At 34.7% G+C, this 24931-nt stretch overlaps 1 protein-coding gene across 6 annotated transcripts in view; it reads right to left on the bottom strand.

The window, feature by feature from the left end:
• Positions 1-24931, bottom strand: part of odad2 (outer dynein arm docking complex subunit 2) — a 66080-nt gene that overhangs the window by 29494 nt on the left and 11655 nt on the right. For 5 of the 6 annotated variants that reach the window (XM_015354058.2, XM_015354059.2, XM_015354057.2 and 2 more), the window contains 6 exons: positions 19217-19437; positions 18049-18189; positions 14925-15081; positions 1860-2006; positions 1309-1518; positions 61-297 (listed from right to left, as the gene is read on the bottom strand). In XM_015354058.2, coding sequence (XP_015209544.2) covers positions 61-297; positions 1309-1518; positions 1860-2006; positions 14925-15081; positions 18049-18189; positions 19217-19437 — 1113 coding nt within the window. The remainder of the gene's footprint in view (positions 1-60; positions 298-1308; positions 1519-1859; positions 2007-14924; positions 15082-18048; positions 18190-19216; positions 19438-24931) is intronic. The other variant, XM_015354056.2, reaches the window with a different exon arrangement.

The following is a 24931-nucleotide window of genomic DNA, read 5'->3' as shown; positions in this document are numbered from 1 at the left end:
TCCCACATTCTTACCCAACAAATATTTTCTAAAACAACTAAAATTACTGAATTATTTTACCTCAGAAGCACATTCCTGAAGTGTACCAACCACTGGGATCAACATGCTTTCATGAGGTGATTTCAAGAGCCGAGCTAGTAAGGGAATGCCCCCTGCTCTCCGAATTGCTTCTTTATTTCTGGTGCTTTTACTGCAGCTCCACAATGCCAGAGCACCACAGCGTGCCACTTCAATATCTTTCTCCTGCTCAGGAGTCAGAACCGCGGCTTTCTCGGGAACACAGTCCAAGAGCCCCACCTGCAACACACGGGCGGGACAAGGGATCGTTTCATTTCTATCAAGATATCCCATAACTGTTGTATAAAGCACCACCAAAAATACAAATAGTTTAAAGGGTAATGCTTTTTTAATGATGTCTTGGTCATACGACCCTCAACGCTGACCCAAAATATCATGAGCAACAAAAGCTGATGTATTTTTGAAAATGCCAGGCAGGTGGTCTCAATGCATGAATATAGTAAGGAAAAATATTATGATTTCAAGATACAGTATATTCTGTTCTTTTAAATGGCTCAACATTTAATAAACCATGTTTTGGGACATTTAAAGTTATACACCTAATGATTTGAAACTAGAGAACATTAGAAAGTTTAGAAAAAAGAGGAAGCTATCTAGCCCACCTTGCTTGTTTGATTGTAAACATGATATAGGTTCAAGGATCACTTTCAGCCCTCTCAGGAAATGAGCTGTGATACTTAGGTAGGGTAATTTGTTCTCTGCATCCACTGTGTTCTTAAATGATTCGGCTCTTAATTCTTTCATGTACTGTATACTCAACAATTGGGTTGATTTTGACAATCTTTTTCATGATTTGGAATAGGTATAGTTGGCTTATATAATTTTCCAAGACGGAAGAAAGCTAATTATTAAATATGGCAGTATATGGCATTACTTTTAGGCCAGCAAAAAGTATAATCACTTTTCTTTGAATATTTCAGGGCAGAACTTTATCGTTGCAGTATAAATAGTGAAGTGACACAAGTTAATGTGTTTGTGCAATACCAAACATCTATTGTAGCAATGAATAAAACTCTAAACTGTAGCCAGCCTTGATCCATAAAAAAAAACAATTATAAATTGATGGTGACATTCTACCTGCTCTTTAAGGTTAACATGAAGCTATCTCATTTGAGATCTAAAATTGAAATAGTCTACATACAGACCTACAGCACGGTTAATTACAGAACTTTGAAAATGGAAGGAGGATATCGAACAAGGAAATATCACAAAAACGGGTCTTTTACTTACAAGCCTTTTTATTCCTCCATGCTGTCTCACTGTTCTTCTTGCCCTTCTAAACCTGGCCACGTTAGCAATTGTTTCTGCAGCAAGACATCTGAGATCCTTATCGGGGGAATCTAATATTTTCACCATGGTCTGTAACCCACCAAGGTTAGCGATGGCTCTCCGGATTTGAGAATTTCGGCTGATTTCCTTCAAGATTTTCAGGGAACCAATCTAATTGCAAATAAGAAATGCTCCTTTTAATGCAGAATGTAATGGTAATGCAGAATGTTGTCTTAACACAGCCGGAGAGTTTTTATAAAACATCACAATCGTTAAGAAAGTTATTTTTATGAAGAGAAACAAAAAGCAAAAACAAACTTAAGACGTATATTGTACACATATATTCAGAATGTAACTATGTCCTCTAAAAAAAGTAATTATTGTAAGCCTGTGTCTTTAAACATAAGCATTTGTTATGATGACTAAGATTGCTCTGGTCTAAACACATACTGGCATACAATATAACACAGTTTGCCTGTAGGCATCAAGGTTTTTTTGGCAGGACTACTCACATTGCATCTAATTTCTTCTGTATCCAGCAAGTTAATGAGAACTTCAAGGCCACCTACATCCCTGATGGCCAATTGGCATGTCTCCTGTGTTAAATTAAAATCCCTCATTGAGCACAGAGCAATCACAGTGGCTGTCTGGTTGCCTCCCTGCAATAATAATTCAAAGCATGAATTAATTAAATCTTTGACATACAAAGAATTTCAAAACATTAATAAAATTAAGCAGTCTTGTGTCTGTTTGCAGGTATTAAAAGTACTTTCTGATATGATTCTGCTTACACTACAGATATTGATGTCTAGTTATGCAATAGTAAGGTTAGTTAAGTTCTAAACTTGAAAGTTATGCAAAGCCCTTCTTGACTGCATGTCCAGCTACTTGAGCTCTAGCCAGAAACAACAGCAATGACCTAAGATGGCAATTTAGAGAAACATAACCCTGAAGAATTCAAGATAATGATCATTTTATGTTTCAATAGTAATGTTTTGACAGTTGCTATATCGACATTATGAATAAAAAAATCAGTTTTCCCTTTCCCTCAAATTAACTACTAAGTAAGTAACTGGTTTATGTAAAGCAGTTCAAGAGATTTGTACAAACTCCTGCAATATATGAAACAGGATATTGAACAGATTTAGCTTTTTATTACTTTTAAATGTCATATGTATATGCATAGATTCAAAACAGGTGGTCTGAAAACAGTTTACTGTGTGGATTTCAAATAAACATTGAAATCAATCTCTTTTTGGTTGCTTAAAAACATTTATATATTGTATATATGCTGAGGCTCGAAAGAAACAGATTAATGGGTTTAATCAACATTACCAAACAAAACTACAGAAAATGTTATCAAAAATACAGATCAAAGTCTCATGCCATGTTTCCAATATGAAAAGTGACACAAATGAAAACTGAATGAAACATGACAACATTACAAAGTTGGTATTAGGTATGCCCTCCCTTAGCAATAATAAAATCCTGGCAGCATTGATACCGTATACAGTACAACGCTTGATCAGCTTCTGGACAGACTGCTGTGGGATATTTTACCACCTTCCCCAGCTGGCAAAGGTTTGTTGGTCACAGTTGTCTCGATGATGGCATCGACAAGTTAGTCCCAAAGATAATTTTCAGTCTAGGTCAGCTGCAGTCATTCTGCAGATGTGTGGGTTATTTCATCCTGGAATTTCTCATTCTGCAGCTACTGCAATCTGGCTATTTAGGATTAGATGGGTGTGATAATCCTAGATCAGTGTACTTTCCCGGAAGTGCCCAGCCCTTACAGAGCCAGCTTCCTGGTTTCTCTGGAAGAGGTTATTGAAGCAGACCGCTATATTTTTCGGGTATGCACACATAATCAGATCACCTTCATATGGCATGCAAGGGCATGGCCTTATCTTTCTTTTTTCTTGCATTCATTAAAATCATATCTTTTTTAAAAGTTGTTTATACCAATGGGCATTTTAACTCAAATACCAAACCCTAAGCACCTTGTGTTTTTTTATTAAATCAATGTAGAGCTCAGTGGTTTGTTATCCCAAGGAACAAAACTACTAAAGCTCTAAAAATGTCTTCTCACTATTTAAAATGTATATATTATATATGTGCCCTATGGGCTCTTGATGTAAAACTTAAACTGCTATGTGTTTCATTGTGCATAACTATACATGATTTATCACGACAAAACATTGCCAATGCAATCCTCCTGTGCCTTTATACAGCTTTCTTTTTATCAATGTCAAGCATGCTTTTCCTTCCTTATGAATAGTACCTCTTTCTCATGCTCGAATGTTCTGTTTTTTTATATTAGCATGATTGAATAGGTCAGACTCTGAAACATAGATCTTACAATCAGTATTGTTTTTATCACTTTCTTTAGACTTTCTTTAGTCAGAATTTAATTTATAACCAATGTAGGCAATACTGTTGATCTTGCAAATTAGCTAGAAATAATAGACAGATCGTCTTGATTTTTGACCCGATTAAGATTTATTGTATGGAAGGGTAATAAGGAAAATATGTAAAAATTACGTACATTATTATTTAAATATTATATTTAATTCCAAACATCATTTTATTTCAATGACATGCATTTTAGAACACATGTTAAGAGACCTCAAACGTTATACGCTGGTAATAAGGCATTTACTGCATGTAGTGTTTATTTTTATGGTTTATGTTTTCCAAATGCATAATGAATCTCTGCAATAAAACTGCAGAAATCAAATACAAAAGAAACAAAAATTAAAATGTAGGGGCATACAAATTTCAAAGCTTAATACTAGCACTGTCACAGAAGTGTGAAATGTGACACCACATACAAAAGCAAAATATCCTGGCAAGTGATCAGTCACATTTTATGGCTTGAAATTAGCCACAGATTCACCAAGAAAATTCTGCAAAGGCAAGTCTGCTCCAGTTGCTACATTTATAAAATACTTTATTTTATTAATATCTCATATTTAGTTCCTTACTGTTTTATTATGTAAACGTATTTGTATAAATTAATTATATATAAAATATTGTAAATATTTTTTATTTTGATTTTTTCCCCATACTTTTAAATTATGTTCACTTGAGTAAGGGGAATATAATTTGAATTTTAAGAATTAATGTTACTGCTTTTAAGGTTTTTCCTCATTTACAGTATATATATATACACAAAACTTTATTGTAATAATAAAGTATCTACTTGATTTTATTAGTATTATTATCACCAATGTGTAGCTCCCACCTGGATAATGCAACAGCAGACCAAATGCACCAGTGAGCTCACCAAACATCAGCCATCCGTGGAGAGGAGAGCAGAGTGATGAAGCCAGTTCAGAGATGGGGATTATTAGGAGGCCATGACTGGTGAAGGCCAATGGGAAATCTGTCCAGGACACCCTTACTCTTTTCGAGAAACACTCCGGGATTTTTAATGAACACAGAGAGTCGTATTTCGGTTTTACATCTCATCTAAAGGATGGCACATTTTTATAGCATAGTGTCCCCGTCACTATACTGGCCCCAGGTGTGGGTTCTAATGGGGCATTAGAACCCACACCGACTGCAGGGTGAACGCCCACTACTGGCCCCAGGAGTCTCTCCTCAAGGTACTGACCAGGCTCACACCTGCTGAGCTCCAGTGGTCTGCCAGCTGTGAGTTGCAGGGTGACATAGCTGCTGGTGAAATCAAAATATGAAATATCCTTAGCCACTTTTTCTAATATTCCTATGAAGTGGTAAAATAAAAACATATGCTACTCATGTTGTAATGTCAATGGGAACCATTTGCCTGTTAACAGTAGGTGATTTGATTTTCCATTTTGTCTTCATGTCATTCTTCAAATGATATCTTATTAAATTAAAACTTCCAGTTAAAGTTTAAAGACAAGTCATGCGTTGTTTTTCTTATCATCGGTCTTTAAGTAGCCTAGCCAATCTTTAAAATTTAGATCAATTACTAACAATACTTATTGTACTGTCCTTGCTTTTAAATTTCTTCCAACTTGTAAAGGTAGTTTTCGCAAGAAAAGGGCACCAAATCAGAGACAATTTGGACTTTATCAAATAATAGTTAGGTGGTGATAAAGTACTTTAGATTGTGACATGGACATGTCTAGAACAATACTGACAGTCATAAAAATGATAGAATAGGAGGGGAAAAGGGCACTGCTGTATGAGTAAAATACTAAAATATATGTTAAGTGTTTTCAATCCATACTGTGCATAATGCTTATTCTACAAATTTAAGGAGATTGCTCTATTGGCAACATAAAGGTTTTTATTTTTTATTGAGTAGTGCAAATATTAAAACACGGTAACTGACCGATGCCCTTTAAGTTTGTCATTAGAGTGGAAGGGCTTTTAAGTAGGGAGGGTGCTCAGTACTACAGTAGGAATGATGTTTTTTCCCTTCTCTCTGTTCTCCGTTTGCTTAGAGAGGGATGGTTTTCTGTGCACATGTTTTACTGTTTTGTGCTTTTGCTCCTGGAGTAAGCTGTACAAACTGTTGTATATATAGATTAATACCAAAGATTAAAGCAGTATTGCCATGTGCTTAAGGAAATAAAAGGTTCTGGAGAACTTTCCCATATTGTTGAACTGCCCCTTTGGAATACAGTATATGTTTACACTAACAAACATGTTACTTTAACACTAACAAACATGTTACATTATTGACTGGTTCATGGCCTAGGTCTGATGGAATTAAAAAAATAATAAAAAAGGTTTTGATAGACATCGATTGAAAACAGGCTAGAATTAAGAATGTAAGAACTGAAAACAATCTAAATACTGGGAATAGTTTCAGAAAAATATTAACCAATGTACAATATTATTCTTTGTATTCTTATCAATGCTGTTTTTTGTACTTTTGATTTTGAAATCACAGGTCTGATTATTTTTTTTTATTTTCATTTATGGTAGCGCTGAAGTATGTTTTCAATTAAGGTTGTTATGAATAAAATTAATCTTACATTTGTTTTGTCAAATCAGTAAAAAAGAACTGATTTGTTTTCCCATGGTGAACAGAAGGACTCTGTTGTATGTTATATTTTTCATGGTTCTAGTACATAAACTTAAAGACCCACTGTTCAAGACATTTGTTACCAGCAGGGTTTGGCAACAAAACAGCAGTGACTGAATGTCCTCATAAATTATATCCTGAGGAAAAATATCTTTAAATATCACACATTACAAACTAAGGAAAGTATGAAGGAGATTCATAAATCTTTTTGGGTGTTGAGAAATGCAGTCAATTACCAATGTATGAGAAGGCAAAAATTCTTAAACACATTCTTAAAGAGGAAACTTACTACTATGCATTATTAAGTATTCAATTTGATTACAATGAAACAAAATTCAAATTGATGCACATAGGTCTGAAAGAAAATATCAAAAACAGTATTTCATGTAATTAATTGGCATGGCACTGGTCTTCAATAGCTCAAAGACCTATTTTCAGGTATTTTCAGGTAATGTAGATTCTATTGATTGTCATGTTCAAATAAATAATAAAAACAGCACACTGCATTCTTATGACCCCACTATTATCAGGATATCTCTATACCAACTGAATTATCACCATTACAAACACTGCCTTTGAGCCACCATTAGGTTTCTGGTCTTGTAATTAGAAGAAAATACATTCAGTTTCCCAGGTAAGAAAATGCTGTTGTACTGTACCCTTGTGCCAGGTACTTCAGTTTGAATAAAAGAGTCAGCCAAATAAGCTGTTCAGTAAAATATAAATAAATATTTTTGTTGCGATGAACATTTGCTGAAAGATGTATAAGTATTGTTGTAGACAGATTAACAGAATTTATGATTAATGTATCCTCAGCAATCATTAGCCCTGCATGTTTCAGTACGTTTTGGTAACCTGATAAATCCCACACTTTCCAGGTAACAGTGACAGTCCTACAGTATTTATATTATACTATTTACTATAAATATAAATTATACTATTTACACACAATCCATAATTAACATTTTAAATTATTATGCTGCACATTTTTGCACTTTTCCTTTGCCTTGACAACTAATCCATGGTTTTGTCATTTGCTTCTAGTATTGTGCTGAGAAAAAAGTCTTTGTGCAATCAAAAAAAAGAAAATCACTTGTTAGAGAAATCTTAATGAGCATTGTCACATGTTAGTAGTGCTGAAATCCAGTGCAATGTATGGTTCCAATATTACAGAGCAACACGCATGCAGTAATACTTTGGCCTAACTTTCAGCTAATCAAGCGCTACACTAGCACTAGTGCTTTGCTAAGTCATTATAACTTGGACTTTTGGTTTTCCTTGCGTGTATCCATGAGGAATGTGGAAAACAAATTTAGTAGGACACAGATTTATCATGATCTGAATCACAAAGCCCTTTATCAAAAGACAGATCCTCCTATGAAAAAGTAAATAAATAATAAACTGGAATATTTGTTATTGATATGAAGGATTAAGAAGAAATTATTGGGAGTATCATACTCCCATTGACAGTATGGGATGAGATCTGTCACTGGCTTGGTATAAGCAGGACTGTACAGTAATCAGTTCTGCTACAGTATGTTTGTCCTCTTACTGGAATTGAAAGCTCCAATGTTTGTATTTCAGATTCCCAGTGCAAAAAGAAGTAACTGGCTTGGCAAAGTACATTTCAGAGGATGTATGTGGTTTTCAGTTTTCCCATTTAAGTATGGTGGTGCAGTGATGTGATCGTCTGCATAATAACAAGTGCCAAAATTGGATGTGAAAAGGGAAAAAATGATTCAAACAAAGAAAACTGACCACATTCTTTCAAAGTCCAGAAATTTAGATTTATTTCGCCATCAAAGGAGAAAAGCTTCTGTTAGTGAAACATTTTCATTTTTCAGAATTAAAATCTGAACATTTCTGGACTCAGTGTGAGGTTTGTGAGGTTTCTAAATTCAATTGTCTGTAATTGTTTGGAGAGAAACAATTAGCTTTAAACTTTAAAAAAAATGTTCTGAGGCTTCACAGCCCATATGGAAAGACACCTTTAAGTAAAGAAAATGTGGGTGCTACAAAAGCTAAAACTCTTAATAAGTATATTAGCTATAGTAAGTACACAGTATGTAGTATAACATTATGTAGTCATCACCAAGGAATGACTGCATAATCATTCATCTTTACTATATATTTTGTACAAGGAACACTATAACAAGGAAACCAATATTCATAAGTTTGACAAGTTATTCACTACACATTTTCAAGTTACAGAGCTAGTGACTAGAACTAGTCAAAGAACTCACAAATTTGTCATGCTAGAGCTAAATGTTTTGGGTGCATTATCCACTCTTTGACTTCCTCACATGATCGCAATCAAATCACATACACCCTTCGTTGATCTTATGTTCCAATGAATGCCTTTTTTACTTACTGCACTGGATATACAGTTGTGAGAAAAAGTTTGTGAACCCTTTGGAATTACCTGGATTTCTGCATTAATTACTCATTAAAATGTGGTCTGATCTTCAACTAAGTCACAATAATAGACAAACACAATCTGCTTAAACTACACACAAACAATTGTACTGTACTTCTTCTTGTCAGTACTGAACACATCGTTTAAACAATCACAATCTAGGTTGGAAAAAGTATGTGAACTCTTGTATTTAGTAACTGCTAGAACCTCCTTTAGCAGCAATAACTTGCACCAAATGTTTCCTGTAGCTGCTGATGAGATTTGCACAACGATTAGGAGGAATTTTAATTAGATATCACCATGGATAAGGTTGACAATGAGATCATAAGATATTTAAATCATCATAATCAGAAAGCAAAAGGTTTTAAAATATGTTGCAGACTTTGTCAGTCCTCATCCTTTAAATTTGAACTTGACCATTGGACAAACATAACTCAAAAAGGAAAATTTGCAACCAGTATAAATGTACTATTTTGATTGGATGAACAAAATTTCAACAGATAGCCAGACATCTGTGACAGAATGAAAATAATATGTATCATTGTGATTACTTATAAAAAAAAATATCAGAGTTAGCTATGTCACACTGAAGAGCTCTAATAAGGTGGAGAAGATGACACCATGTCTAAGATACCAACATTGATATTGAATATATGAAGGAGAGCCAATGTTTTAGGTAATCAGGTAACTTATAACACAATAGATTCATACAATTCATGCATCCCACATACCACATGCTCCTGCTCAAAATATACAGTGCAGCTCATAAGTATTTGGACAGTGACAAAATGTTGTTGTTTTGGCTCTTTACTCCAGCGCATTGGATTTAAAATGCAACAATGACTATGACTATAAAAGTGCAGAATGTCAGCTTCAATTTGAGGGTATTGACATCTATAAGATAAGATCACTTTATTAGCCCTATACAATTTCTTGCACTAGGAATGTGTCTTTTTGCATAACCATACCCTCCATAAGACACACAAACAGGGAGGGAGAAGCCTGGGGTCAGAGCGCAGGGTCAGCCATTGTACAGCGTCCCTGGAGCAGCTGGGGTTAAAGTCTTGCTCAGAAGCCCAACAGAGTAGGATTCCTCTGCTGGCCTTGGGATTTGAACCAGCAACCTTCCAGCCACAGGTGCAGATCCTTAGCCACAGAACCACCACTCCAATGAACCATATAGTAATAACAGCCCTTTTTATACACAGTCCCTCCACTTTAGGGGACCAAAAGTAATTGGACACATTAACATAATCTTAAATAAAATTGTCATGTTTAGTACTTGGTTGCAAATCCTGAAGTTTGCAAACCATAGACATCACCATGTCTGGTGATGCTCTGCCAGGCCTGTAATGCAGTCATGCCCAAGCCATGACACCACCTCCACCATGTTTCATTAATGAGGTGATATGCTTTGGATCATCAGCAGTTGCTTTTTTTCTCCACACTTTCCTCTTTCCATCATTCTGGTACAGGTTCATCTTCGTCTCATCCCTCCAGAAGACTTTGTCCCAGAACTCTACAGGCTTTTTTATGTACTTTCTAGCAAACTGTAACTTGACCTTTCTGTTCTTGAGGATTACCAGTGGTTTCCATCTTGTGGTGAACCCTCTGAGATTATGCTGGTGTATTCCTCTCTTTATGGTAATCTTTGACACATCTATGCCTACATCCTTGAGAGTGTTCTTGATCTGTTCAACTGTCAAAAAGAGTTTTTTCTTCACGATAGAAAGTATTCTTCAGTCATCCACTACAGTGGTCTTTCATGGTCTACCAGGTTGTTTTCACGAGTGCATTCTTGCTTCTTAACAATGTACCAAAGAGTTGATTTTGACACACCTAATGTTTTGGCTTTGTCTCTTATTGATTTATTCTGATTTTTCAGCTTCATGGTGGCCCGGTTTACTGGTTTTGATACTTCTTTGGTCTTCATGTTGAGAGGCAACAGCAACAGACTCCAGTTGCAAATGCCACATCTAGAATGAACTCTAATCTAAACCTTTTGTTAGTCATTAGTTCTTGTGCATAAACTAACAATGCAACGACACACAGCCGGCCAAGAAACATCTGAGCAGCCAATTGTCCAATTACTTTTAGTCCCATAAAATTGGAGGGCTATGGACATTCTGCACTTCATTAACTTCATAGTCATTGTTTCATTTCAAATCCAATGTGCTGGAGTACATACCCAGAACAACAAAAATTACGTCACTGTCCAAATACTGTACTTACAGACTGCACTTTATATGTCCTAGTTGTTTTACACATTTCATTTACAGAGAACAAAAATAATGTTTTATTTACAACCAAGTCTACTGCATACTGTATATAGTGCACTGCGAAAGTATTCAGACACTTGAAGGTTGCTGCTTGACACTATGGATAAATTAGTATTTGTTATACAATATACACAATTTAATGTACACATTCTAAGCAAAAAGTAAGAATAACTGGATAATAAATATGCAATAAAATATGAAAAGGTCATGACTGAACGACTATTCAAGCCCTTTCCTAAACCCAAATTAATTTTGGTGCACAAAATTTCATTACCCAGTCATGGAATTGAGTGGTCTCTGTGAGCAATAACACTGGTTCATATGATTCATAAGATTTAGAAAAGCATAGATCAGGAGAAAAATGTAAAACTGAAGTTAATAATTACCCAGGGACTGCCTAGATCTGGCTGACTTTCCTCAGCTGAGCAAGGAGAAAACACGTTAGGGATGCAACTGTGTCCAACAGTGACTTTGAAAAATCTGCAAATTTAATGGCTAGAATGGGTGTGTGATGTCTATGAGTCAACAATATCGCAGCCACTTTACAAAGCTGGCTTGTAGATTTGAGTGGAAAATAAATCTCAAATTCTGCATGGAGTTTGCATTTAAGTGATACTGCAAACATGTGACAAAAGGCTTTGTGGTCACACAAAACAAAATTTTGTTCTAATTGCAAAGCCTTACATCTGAAGTAAACTTCAGAGGTAGAGTGTGTGACTCAGTCATACCATCCCTACTGTCAAGAATGGCGATGGCAGCATTATGTTAAAGTTCTGCTACTCATTAGCAGGGACCGGGAAGTTTGTTAAGACTGATGAAAACATAGAAGGAGCAAAGTACTGGCAAATCTTACAGGAAAACTTGCTTCAGACCTACAACTGGGACAAAAATACTCCTTTCAGCATTAATGTCCTTGAGTAGCTTAGTTAAAGTCCAGTCTTGAATCCTACTGAAAAACTGTGGAAAACTGCTGTTCATATGCAATTCCCAAGCAACTTGAAAAAACCTGAGCAGATCTGTTAAGAGTTTACAAAAAAGATTTACATATTTAATATTTTGAAATACTGTGTATAATTTTGTAATTTCACAAAATGGGACATTATTGAAAGGTTGTTCAGGTTAATTCCACTCTTTGTGAGGGTCTGTGTGATATTATGATATGGATGCAACATCATTTTATAAAGATAAACTCTGATTAAGATCATAGGCTCTCAACATAAGCTTCTCAAAGCTGGTGACTTCAGTGATGTTGACAGTATTCAAATGGAACTCTTGATGCCAGTTAAAGACTGCAATGTTACGTTTGACCCCATGTTGTCCTTTGAAGCACATGTCTATTTTAAGGTTTTAAATTTTGAGTGTAATCCAGCTCTTAATCCGAGATCTGCTGATTTTGGCATCTCCCAAATACCAGACCCCCCCACAATGGCTGAAAGAGCTTTGAGGGTAGCACAACATCTGTGAAGCGTATTGTCCCAGATTATTCAAGAGGCTGCAATTGTCAAAATGTATAAAACTTGCTTAAAGACCTATCTTTTCGCTGAACCTTATAATATGTAGTTTACTTTTACTCTTTGGTTTCACAATATCAGTTTGCTGTTCATTTTCTTTTTTGATTCTTTGTGCATGACGTGCTACTTTACAGCACTTTGAGTTCCTTGAAAACCACTTATAATACAAAATGATTTGTTATTATTATCATCAACTGTATATTGCATTTGACTGAATAACATATGTTAGAAATTGAAGATTTTATATTTTGTCACTTTTTAAGATAGGATTTCAAGAACATATTTAAATGAAAAATGTAAATGAAACAAAATATAGATTACTGTATGTTGTTTTATGAAAATCCACATTTTTCTGAAATACAAATGTGTGCCTATATACACACAAAATATATTCCTTCTCCTAAAATAAAACAGATATTTAACTTGGCTCAGGATACATTTTAGTTTCTGATGGTAATGATATAAAAAGACTACTGCACAAAACCCCCATAAATAACTTCACAGTGTGGTTTCCAGACAGACAGAATGCTGGTAAGTGCAGGTTATGAATGCATCCTGTTGAAGACCAATCATCTGAAATGCATTGCTAATGCTAAAGATGTTCTCAGAATTCCAAGTAACCTGCAATGAGCGAAGACATCTGATTCTAATAACCTAGAATGTTGAAAGCACTGGGCGCTGACAGCTTTTTTTAAACTTTTGTCTCCTCCTATTGTCCAAAAGGACTATTTTTTTGTTTTCCATTTTTCCCAAAATATAAAGCGTTTCTGCTTACTTGAAAGAATTTTACTTGAAAACATTTATATTTATCATGTTTGGAGTTTAACCCTAAAATATCCACAGCTCGTCCTGATTTATACCATTGATCTGTCATGAACAGTGTACACGACACCAAAACAGGAGGATTAGCAAACGCTTTATATTGAGTTACTGTCACTGGCAAGCATCAATAGAAGTTATGTGACTGACTATCTCTTGCAGTCAAGGATGACTCTCTTCCTAACGAAGATGGATAATAAGACTAATTCTGGATACCTGTTCATGACATCTTTTATTGTGGAGAAACTATTGCACACCAGCTTACACATTCTGTATATCCTGACAGTAAATAACTTTGATTGAACAGCATGGAAAACAAGACAACAGGACGTCTCATTCTTCTATAGTTTTTTCTGCCAGAACAACCATTGAAATATTCCAGGAGGAATATCTTCCTCCTTTCCTGCTATTGAAGACTTAGTTGACAAAGTCCATTTACTGAGCACACAGGGTGAAGGAAGCCTAACAGGCCTTCAGCGTAGACAAAGCCCTTCTAGTAGGACTATTAGTAGGCCATGACCACATGACTCAACAATAACTCCTGCATGCATTGTCCCTTCATAAATATTCATAATAATACACTGATGAAGCTGAATTTACATTTTCTTACAACCATCATAAATTCTGATTTACATGTAATGTAGTATGTATTCTTACATACCTTAATATATGTCTAACACTTTCAAAAACAAAAAAACTAAAACAAAGAAAAAGGCTAACCACTTCAGCAACACACTACAACAATGCACTGTTTTTTAAAATAAGTACCTCATATACAGTATGTCAATTCAAATTTTTGTGAAATGATCATGAACAGCTAAGGACACAGATATAAAATTTGAAATGTCAGTTTGTCAGATATTTATTTATTAGCTTGGTATCAAAACATTCAGATAAATTTAATTTTTATATTGTTTTTGCAGAAAAGCTAAACTAGTTCAATCAAAATTCTGCAACTTAAATCAAACTGTTTTATCTTCAAATGATAAACTGAAAGCTGAAAGCAGAAATGTAATATTAAAGTGTACATCCAAGGATGCAGAGAAAATATTTTACTTATCAACCTCAGCAAGAAGAATCCATTAAAAATTACTAAGCCTGTGAACCCTTTGCAGGTGTGCAAAAAGGGATGCAGAGAAGCAGGTGCAACTCTAACAAGAGCTATTGGTCCTGTTGTCAGAAAGTGTCAACAACAGTATTATAAATACTTAGCAAATGCACACCGCATGGCAGTGAATTTCGAACTGAGAAACATGAAGATGGAAAAAAACACAGGAAAACAGAATTAATTTGACAGAACCCAGAAGGAAGATTCAGATTTACTCTACACTCTAAAATAGGAAGACCCATGTACTGTTAATAATATGTATACAGTATATGTACTGCATACAGTAAAGTAGGTTAGATATAACACAGATGCTATTAATCTTAATCATTAATGGTTATAATTACAAGCAGAACTCCTGTGACTGATCCTTAGAATTATGTAGCGGTGCAATTGATGGCACTGAGAAAGGGAAATCACTTACCTTTAAGTATTTTACCAGCTTCTGAATTTGCCAGTACTCTGAGGGTAGGTCTGTGTTTGTCTCTTGTCTGCGGTCAGGCTGCTCCTCATCTTCTTCACTTTCTGTAGAGCTCTCACTGAACTCTTCAGTACCAGGTCTTCCTCCAGGGGTCTTACTTCTTTAAAGAAATAAAATACATTCAGTAAGTATTTTCAGAACTGAAATATTCAAAGCTAGTTGACAAAGTGGTTCTTAACAATATCTTGGACTGGTGCTGGTCCACAACTCAGTTTGTGAAAGTCTAAAACCAAATAAACATTCTTTGGTTCTGTTACAACACTCTGCACTTTAAGCATAATGTGCAGTGTTAGCCCTCCAATTTCCAGATGTTTCAATAATGTAGCAGGATGTAATGTAGGGGATGTAGTAATGATGCAATGAACATACTAATTTGGTATCTAAACATCATAAATGCTGTACAAGGATCTAGAGAAATAAAGTGTGGAGAATTAAAGGTAGAAATGCAAGCATTCAGCACAACTATAGGTTTACTACAGTATATATAATATAGAATAATGGGTTTACTTCAATGTCAGATCAATCAATAAATTACATCATATTTTTAGAATCACAAAATATTTAAAAGCAAACAGACAGACATTCTAAATGCATTTCTAAAGAAAGTTTGACTGAAATTCCTGAAATATTATGTGGTCATTTATTAGAATACTGCGATCTGTTATTGCAATTAAAATAGTTATAACCGTTTTATTTTAGAGATGATGATGCTAAATGTGTTATATGAATCATCTGATTGTCAATAAATATTAATTTACATTATAATTTGAGAAATAGGCCTCCACTGAGACCTGTTTGCATTTTCTGTAAAACAAACATGCATGCTTTTGATTTCAGTAATATATTTCTGTGCAGTACAAAAATTTGTTTTCAAGAATAAGTATTATAGATATATAAAATGTGTATTGCTGCCCTGGGAAAAATAAAGCAAATAATAAAGTTTCTTTAAAATTAAAATTGTAAAGTGCACTTGGACTGGTCAGCTACATTTAGTCTGAAAATAGAGTTGTAACTGTATTTCATTACTGTAGTTTGCCGGTTGCTATCATTGCACCCAAACTTTTGTTTTCCATTACTTCCAAATCATGTCCCCGGAAATGTCTCCATCGTAAGAGGTATGTCCCTATCCCATGATGCACAAACTACTTTACACTGAAAAGCATACATACTGTATTTAGACAATGAAGTGTAATTTGTCACTTTTGCATTGTTCTAAAAATTGTATTTCAGATAAAAGATTAATGAGGCAAAAGAACAGAATTTCATCTTTTTTTCTGGTTATTATTTCACATACATGTTTAGCCATGTTAGAACGATGTCATGTATTGTGTTCAATCACCCCCATTTCAAGTGAGCACAAGTACTGGGATAATTGGCTGACAGATGTTCCTAATTGCTCGGTGTTCCATGTTGTGTTTATTCTAAAAATATAAAAGAGCTATGAATGTAATCTTGGATCCAGCCACTGGGTTTTATATTTTACTGTAGGTCTGCCTCTTGACTTAGAAGGTATAAACCAAGATGGAAACTACAGAGTGTTTATAATAGAAAACAAGCAATTATGAATGAAAATTCCAATTAGAACCACTGCAAAGAGATTGGGCATCGCAAAATCAACAATAAAACCCCCTAAATAATAGCCAAGGATTGCAAACAAGGAACAAAGTTTTGGAATGAGGTTTTATGGATAGATGAGACAAACATCTACCAATGTGACTGAAAGGCAAAAGTGTGGAGAAAGAGAGGAACTGCAAATGATCCTAAGTAACCTCCTGAACTGTGAAGCACGATGGAGGTAGTGTTAGGCCTTGGGTATGCATGGCTTCCTCTGGAACTGACTCACTGGTCTTTACTGATGATGTCAATGAATTCTAAAGCATACACAAACATCTTGTTTGCCCATGTCCAGAAAATATCTTCAAATTCGTTGGTTGCCAAGTCACCCTGCAGCAAGTCAATAACCCAAAAGGGTTCATCAGAAAGAAGTGGAAACTTTTGAACTGGCTAAGTCAATCTTCTTTGAATCCAATTGAGCATGCATTTTATTTGATGGAGAAGAAACTAAAGTCAGACAACTCCATAAATAAGCAACATCTGAAATTAGAGGCCGTTAAGGTTTGGAAAAACATCTCAAAGGAAAAGATCAAGACTCTGATGATGTAGATGGGTCACAGAAATGTAGGAATCATTGCTTGTAATTACATTATACTAGCTTGACTTAGAGTTATTTTGTCCCAATACTTATGCTCATGTGAAATTTGGTGGGGACAGAATAAAAAATATTTTTTGTTCTAATAGGGTTTAATATGCATGCACAATACTATCGAGAAATTAAAGCCGACATTCTGTACTTTTGCCTCATATTTATTTTTGCTCTGAAATATATATTTCATTAGCACACAGAAAAACTGATAAATTTCACTTTACTGTCCCAATACTTACATTTGTCATTGTTTATGAGGATCTCAATAGGTGAGTGTGCAGAAAGAATAGTCCAATTTTCTGTTCCTTATGTTCATATTTTTACGTAGGAAACAATATACAGTAGCTTAAGAGCTCATAAACACATATTACAGAACAGAGGTGTATATAAAAAAGGATGTGCACAGTAATTTAGATAGTTCTCTTTGGTGACATCTGCCAGATTGAATTTACCTAAATACAGAAAATCCACAGGGGGAAGCACAGGAATGAATGCATATAACACTTTGTTCCTATTTAAGTGTGCTTTTCCACCAATCTTCATACTGTGATCAAACAAAAACTGATAGGATCAAATCATAACTTACATTTAGAAAATACCACAGCAAAGCAGACATTGTAATTTATAAGGACATTTTCTTCTGGCTACTGACACAAAACAGAAACCTTAAACTATACTAGCTTTAATAAGAATGACCAACCCTTCAAAAGTTTTAAGTCTGGTAAAGATAATTTAATTACAATGATTCGTGTAATGTATCGGATGTCAGGCACAGCTGATTCCTCTATGAAATATATGTAGATATAATAGGCAAATGTTTTTATATAATAAAACATGAACATGTTTAACTCACAGATTACGTACGTTTTTGGAGATGAGTGTTGTCTGGAAGAGACTGACAAGGAAAGGTTTGCCCTTTTTTTTGTCTCTGGACTGATAGGTGAGGCTTCGGGCGATATATTTTTCTCATACATTCCACTCTTTTTTCCATTGTCGATTCTATCCCTGAAATCAAATTCTTTAATTAATAGATATACTGTACATAGATTTACTCTTATATTAACATCCATTCATTACAATATATGATAAATATATATTTGGGGCGGAGCGGTGGCTCTGTGGCTAAGGATCTGCGCCTGTGACTGGAAGGTTGCCAGTTCAAATCCCGCGGCCGGCAGAGGAATCCTACTCCGTTGGGCCCCTGAGCAAGGCCCTTAACCCTAACTGCTCCAGGGGCGCCGTACAATGGCAGACCCTGCACTCTGACCCCAAGCTTCTCTACCTGTCTCTGTGTCTGTCTCCCTGGAGAAAAGCTGGGGTATGCAAAAAGATGCATTCCTAATGCAAGAAATTGTATAGGGCTAATAAAGAAACATTAAATTAATTTCTCAGCCATAAAGTAGCTTTTAATCTGTTTGTTATAAACTCAGGAAATTTCTTGGCATGGGCATAAAAACAAAAAGAGGTGACAATCCTTCTAATCAATTCTCTAGTAGTTCTTTTAAAGATCAATGGAGGTCATAATGACTTTATGAAATAGCAGAAAGCACATGTTCCAGTTCAATGTCTCTCTATATTCTATTGTGAATCTGTCTTAAGATGTTGTTGAGACCATTAATAGCAGTAGATTCCTCAGTAGCATCTGTCTGAGATATTTTCTCAAATGGAAACAGTTCTGTTATATATTTGTACTTACTGAAATAATCCTTAAAATTAGACTGATTACTTGACTCATTTTCCTTTTCCAGAAAAATTCAGTTTGAGCTTTGAGTTAAGGAATTGTAATATTTCACAAGAATACCATTCTTTCAATGATCAACATTCACAGTAAACAAAAAATACCTCCACAATTGTTACTTAATAAAATGTGTCTCTTTATGCCTAAAATAATACAACAACAGTTGTTGTATGATTCTGTATCACTCTTTTAAGGCACCGGCATTGTTAATGACATGCTACTGATCATAAAATAACCAAACAAGTTTAAAAAACTAATATCTGAACAATAGTTACAACTGGAATTGTTACATACTCATGCAGAGATGTTAAACCAAGATTCTTCCATTTTAAAGATGGTTCTAATTTCTTTTTGCTGCTTGGCTTGTTCTGAGCAGGCTGTTGTCTCGTCTTCTCATGCACATTCTTTTCTTGATGCTCGTAAGACCTCTGGGTTTGGCCTTGTTCCTCAGCATCAACCGATTCCACATGTTGATTCTTTTTAGTTGATGAAGGTTCTTCATAAATTGCAAAATCCTGTTAAAAACAGGAAAAAGACATTTCTCTGTTTATACCAAAACACTAGCACTGAAATTTACAATAAATTATGCTTATAAAATTATATAGGCTTGGGTTGTAAAAAAACTATTTTCTCTTTGAATGATTGTTCTTTTTACAAATTATTACAAATCCTTTATGACTCTTTTAAGTTATATGACATACTTTCCACTCAACATCAAATAGGCTCTTTATTCTTTTTTGAGAGATATGACATATACCTGTATATCTCTGAAAGGTTTTGCAGCTTTCTATCCCAAGAGGCATAACACAAAATTAACAATATATTTTTGGTCATGGCTGGTTTATTTAATTAGCAATGGCAATGGATCAATCTAAATGCTGAATATAAGGTAAGGGGTCTAAAGAAGGTCAAGAGCATTATGGAGTGTTTGGCTCATCCCGTCCAATGTGAATCTGCACTACTTCAATCTGGGAGATGCTTTTGTGCCCCAGCGTGTGAGAGTAACAAGATCCAGAAAATATTTTATTCGTTTTGCAATTTCATTTTTGAATAATGTAAACTAATTTCCTTTCTTAGTTTTTGTGGGATATGTTGCTAAAATAGAATATTGTTTGTCCTGACACCCTTGATGTGATGGTAGTTGTTATGTTGTACTGTTGTACTGGTAAAACTAATTTCTCCCAGGGGATAATAATGATGTTTGAATTGAAATGAATGGTAAAAATAACACTGCAGTCACTATCGAGCCACCAATGGTCCACTAATACTGTAATATTCAACATTCGTGCAACAAAGTACAACACCTTCAAAATTATTTGATGAATAATATGAAGTTTTTTAAAAGAAATTTAATGTGCCAGAATTTGGAATTTCAAACCTAGAAGGTATTATTATTGTAACAAAGTTTTTCAGTGAAAATACTTAAAATTTATATCCCTCTGTTTTCAGATTTATGTACCCTGCCAATTGGATCCATGCATATGGTATGCAGTTAGGAAAGTTTTTAATCATAGACACCTGTTTAGTCATAAATATTTTACAATGGCTTCACAAAACTTCAAAGCTTCATCTTTACAAAGATTCATTTTGATTTGTGCATCTAACTTGTCGTTTTTAACTTTTTTGTTCAGATTCATTCATTTACTTTTTAGTGTTTGCAGCTTTGGCAGTAAAATTACCTGTTCCTAATGAAATATTGTAAGCAAATAGCCATAAATAAAGAATGACAAATTACTTTGTGTACCTTTTGTGAGCAAAATGTATTATAAGTAATACAACTTTGAAAGAAGTTTAATTATTCACTTAAATCAATTAATTAAAGAATGAAACAAGATGCACTTATACGGAGCATTATCTGGATATAATCTAAAAAAAGCTATTTTTTTCACAAAAGCACATCAATGATTTATTTTCATTAAAAATGCAAAGCATATAATTAAGATTCTATTAAAGTATTATAAAGTGTAAAGGTGAGCACTGCATTTGCATAATAGAAAACATGTATTCTATACAGTATGGTGTATATGCAGTCTGAGTTTACATGTTCTGTATTTAATTATAAGAGTCCTGAGTAGGTCTGTAATGTAATTACAGCATTTATGCAATTATTAGTTCCATTAAATTTTCAAAAATATTTTTTTAGATGTGCAGTTCATTGCTAATAAGCTGCAGTTTACAACTTACTCAATATTTCAAAAATATACATTATGAAATAAAGGCTCCATGTTTTTAACATAACTATTCATTATTGGCTTTGATAAAAACAACTTGGGAAAACTGCAAAAAAAAGTTGGAGTACAGTAATTCATTAAAGAACCAAATAAGCAGTTTATGAGATAAAGACAAGCCCCATAGATTTAATTATCAGGGATGCTTAGAGTTTTTCTTTGGATTTAACCGCTTAGCTATAGGGTACCTTAAAAAAGAGGATCACAGAGGATGGTAGCAATGGGGTTGGTGGAGGATTGTTTAGCAGAAAATGGCAGGAATCAAGCAATGGGCTGAACCAGGAGTGTTCATTGTAAACTCTGCTTTTAAAATGTATAAACCAAATGTATAAATCCAAATATATAAACAGCTTACTTGTATTAAGTCTTGGGAAATATAGGTTATATCCTTAACTGGTTTACATTGTATTATGTAAATTTATAACAGCTGTTTATTGCTGTTCACTTCACATTGCTTGTTATAATGAAATACGAAAGCAGCTCAAGGATCTAGGAAATTACATGCTGTCATCTTATATACACCAACTCCCTTTTATACACTCACAAACTGACCCATTTCCTTGTGACTTTAAGCTCGTACTAGAGGAAATCACTCATCCTCAAAGAACATAACTAAATTACCTGGGTGTTGCCCTAAATAGAGGCCATGGCTTTCATGTTTTACCCTGTCCATCTCTGGGGCTTCTCTGCTCATTCTGGCCACAGACAGCTTTAACACAAACTTCTTCCCAAATGCATACACACTTTATCACTTTGCCAAAACCACCACTTAGAAGCTGGCTTATTGTTAGCTGTATGGTAATCCATACATTTATACAGATTAATGTTGTCAATGCACACTGCTCCTATTTTAAAACAGGATTATAAGAAGGGTTACATATGAGACACAACCAGTTGATCAGTCTTGCCATTTTGGTGGCTAAATGCTAGTCGGTTTCAACAACTTGGCTGCACAGCTTGTGCCAGGATCCCATAACTCTCAATCCTAAATGTATTTCCTTTTAATTACCAGTTGTCAGTCCTTTCATCTGTTAAATTTAAAGCAGTTTAATAATTTCACTTTAACAAACAGCTTTGACGATATTGAAATCAGGATCAAACATTTACCTTTTCTCATGAATAAAGAGATTCAGCACTGTTAACTTTACTTTTTCATTTCATTTTTGACCAGTCGCATTTCTTTGAGCTCTTTTTAGGGAAACAGCATCCATTTTACGATGTGCTCCACTTCATTGTTTAAACAAAGACAAACTCCTAAATCTATTTCATGTGCTATTTCTCCAAGCTCAGCAAAATCCCTGTGACATCCCTTTGATATATAAATTCCTGTATCAGTATTTTCTTTGTTAAATATTGTTGTGCGCTGGAGTGGGGTATACTAGTTATACCAATACAGATTACGACGGAGCCATTTAACATTCTGTACCATTATCCAGCACAATCCAGTAATCAGGTTTAATCAATAAAGGCACACAGATGTCTTAAACAGGCTACATACTGACGCAAATGGCTCCACTATGTCTAGAGAGCTATAAAGTTTGCAGAGCCCAAGGTCCACTTGGAGGTGTGTTTACCACTCACAAGTATGTTGAATCTTGGGATGGCTTTAGAGCTCAGAGGTAAAGAAATAAGAACAGGCAATTGATGCTGACAATCTTTAGCCATATACTGTACAGTACACTGGACATCTTCCCTTGGAAGGGGAAATACAATCAGTCAGAGACTTCCAGGAAAGACACTCAAACAAGGTAATGAAATAGCGAGCTAAAAGTTGAGCAGCTGTTACATGAAAACCAGCTTAGTATATAAGAAGTAAGCCTGGCCATTAGTACAGTATGTCTACCTTCCCCTTTAGAAGAAGAAAGACAATGTCAATAAGATTCACCTCTATAAGAAACAAAGCAACAGCTTACTCTTTGAGGCCTGGAATATAAAACATATTTCTGAGGACTAAAGAGATCAAAGGTAAAATTAGGGGCAAATGGAGTAATGCTATTCCATCATTGAGTCAGGGAAGCCTTGGACTGTAGAAGCATGAAGTTTTGTGTCCAAAAATGAATGTTAATTTGTCTTTAACATTCGTGTCTCCTCATTGCACTCCCATGTCACGGTACTAGAGAAATAAATAATTAGAAGGTGTTTTATCAGGTATATTAAATTGGTATCAGGGTAATTTTTACTTATATACATTAGTACAATAACAAGTAACAGACTCCCTGTTAATTACAATATGATTACAATAAAAAAATGAAAAGATCTCGTCAAGTTCAGATTTCTTCATTAACATTTACTGTCTTTGTGTACTGTAGGTTTGCTTGGAACCACACCAGTTGTATTTTTTGTGGTGAATTAATAATAAGCTTTTTAATAGAGAACATATTTGACATGAAAGAATACATTTGGAGGCAATTACAAAGAGCTTAGTTGGTGCTAAATAGTGAAAATTAGTTTTTATGTCTGCCTAGTTCATGCTGCAATGAGACATATCAAAATGTCAGCAAGGTTAACTTTTTCAATTCCCCAAGGGAAAGTAAATTGCTGCAAAATAAAACAATATGTTTTGACAAGAACAGCTTTACAAAGGAAGCCATTACCTAGAGTGACATTTCACAATGCAGTGTGAGAACAAATTTCAGCAATGTATGTTTAAGTGAAATTTACTGTAGGTAAACACTATATATTCATCCTACCATTTGATAGTGTATGAATCTGGGCAGCTATCAGAAGCGCAATTAAAAATATATATTTGTTTTTAGTTATTTTTGGGCTGCATTTTCTGCACAATACACACATTCTAAACTATATACTGTACTTCTAAACCAAAAAAAATGTAACAAAATATGCAATAATAACAAATACTTTTGGTGGTGTTTCAGTACATTTCTAGCACTTTAGATTTGGCAAAAGAGACCCTTTTTAAAAACTGGGATTTTAAAACATATCACATAAAAGTAAAGCAAATCCACTTTACACAGTGTCCAGGAATTGCTGTCTCAGATAATAATCACTGTTGTCTATTTTACTATTTAAAAGCACTCTTATTTTATCTATTCTTATTTACATTTCTCAATTATCAAGATACTCATTTGACACTACAGCTTTTTCTTATTTATAATTGTTACAGTACGTCCCAGTGTGTGTTCTGTGTTTGTTTTTTTTTGTTATGTCCACACTGCTGACCCTGATTGTTCTCCCTTCCCCATTGGCCCACCATTACACCACACTTTCAGTATGACGTCATCATCAATTAGCTCTCAGCCAATCAGAACACATTTTATTCACTATATAACATGGAGGTTTTCAGCAAGGAGAGGCCTTTCATTTGACTTCGGTCCCGTTTGGTTTTGGTTATTGCGTCGGCTTCGTTTGTTGGTTTGTTTTGCTGTGTGTGTGTGTGTGTGTGTGTGTGTGTGTGTGTGTGTGTGTGTGTGTGTGTGTGTGTGTGTGTGTGTGTGAGAGTGTGAGTGTGTGTGTGAGTGTGAGTGTGTGTGTGAGTGTGAGTGTGAGTGTGAGTGTGAGTGTTCTTTTGTACCCTGCTCCTGTTGATTACTCTTGTTTTCCCTTATTTGTATTCCTGGTTCACTTGTGTGTTTGTGTGAACTTTTGTATATATGGTTAGTTTAGGTTGTTGGGTACACTTTACACACTTAGTTGATTTTGTATTAGTACACTGGTTTAGTACGGGTGAGTGCCGTTTGTCTTGTATGGTTTTGGGTAGTCAGTGCAGGTTAGCTAGGGTTTTGAAGACGCCGAAGACCGTGTGTTTCGGGTTTTCTTTTGT

This window comes from Lepisosteus oculatus, chromosome 6 (assembly GCF_040954835.1).
Source record: "Lepisosteus oculatus isolate fLepOcu1 chromosome 6, fLepOcu1.hap2, whole genome shotgun sequence".
NCBI classification, from domain to species: Eukaryota; Metazoa; Chordata; class Actinopteri; order Semionotiformes; family Lepisosteidae; genus Lepisosteus; species Lepisosteus oculatus.
Note: the sequence above shows the minus strand (reverse complement) of the source record. Positions and strands in the feature narration are given on the sequence as shown.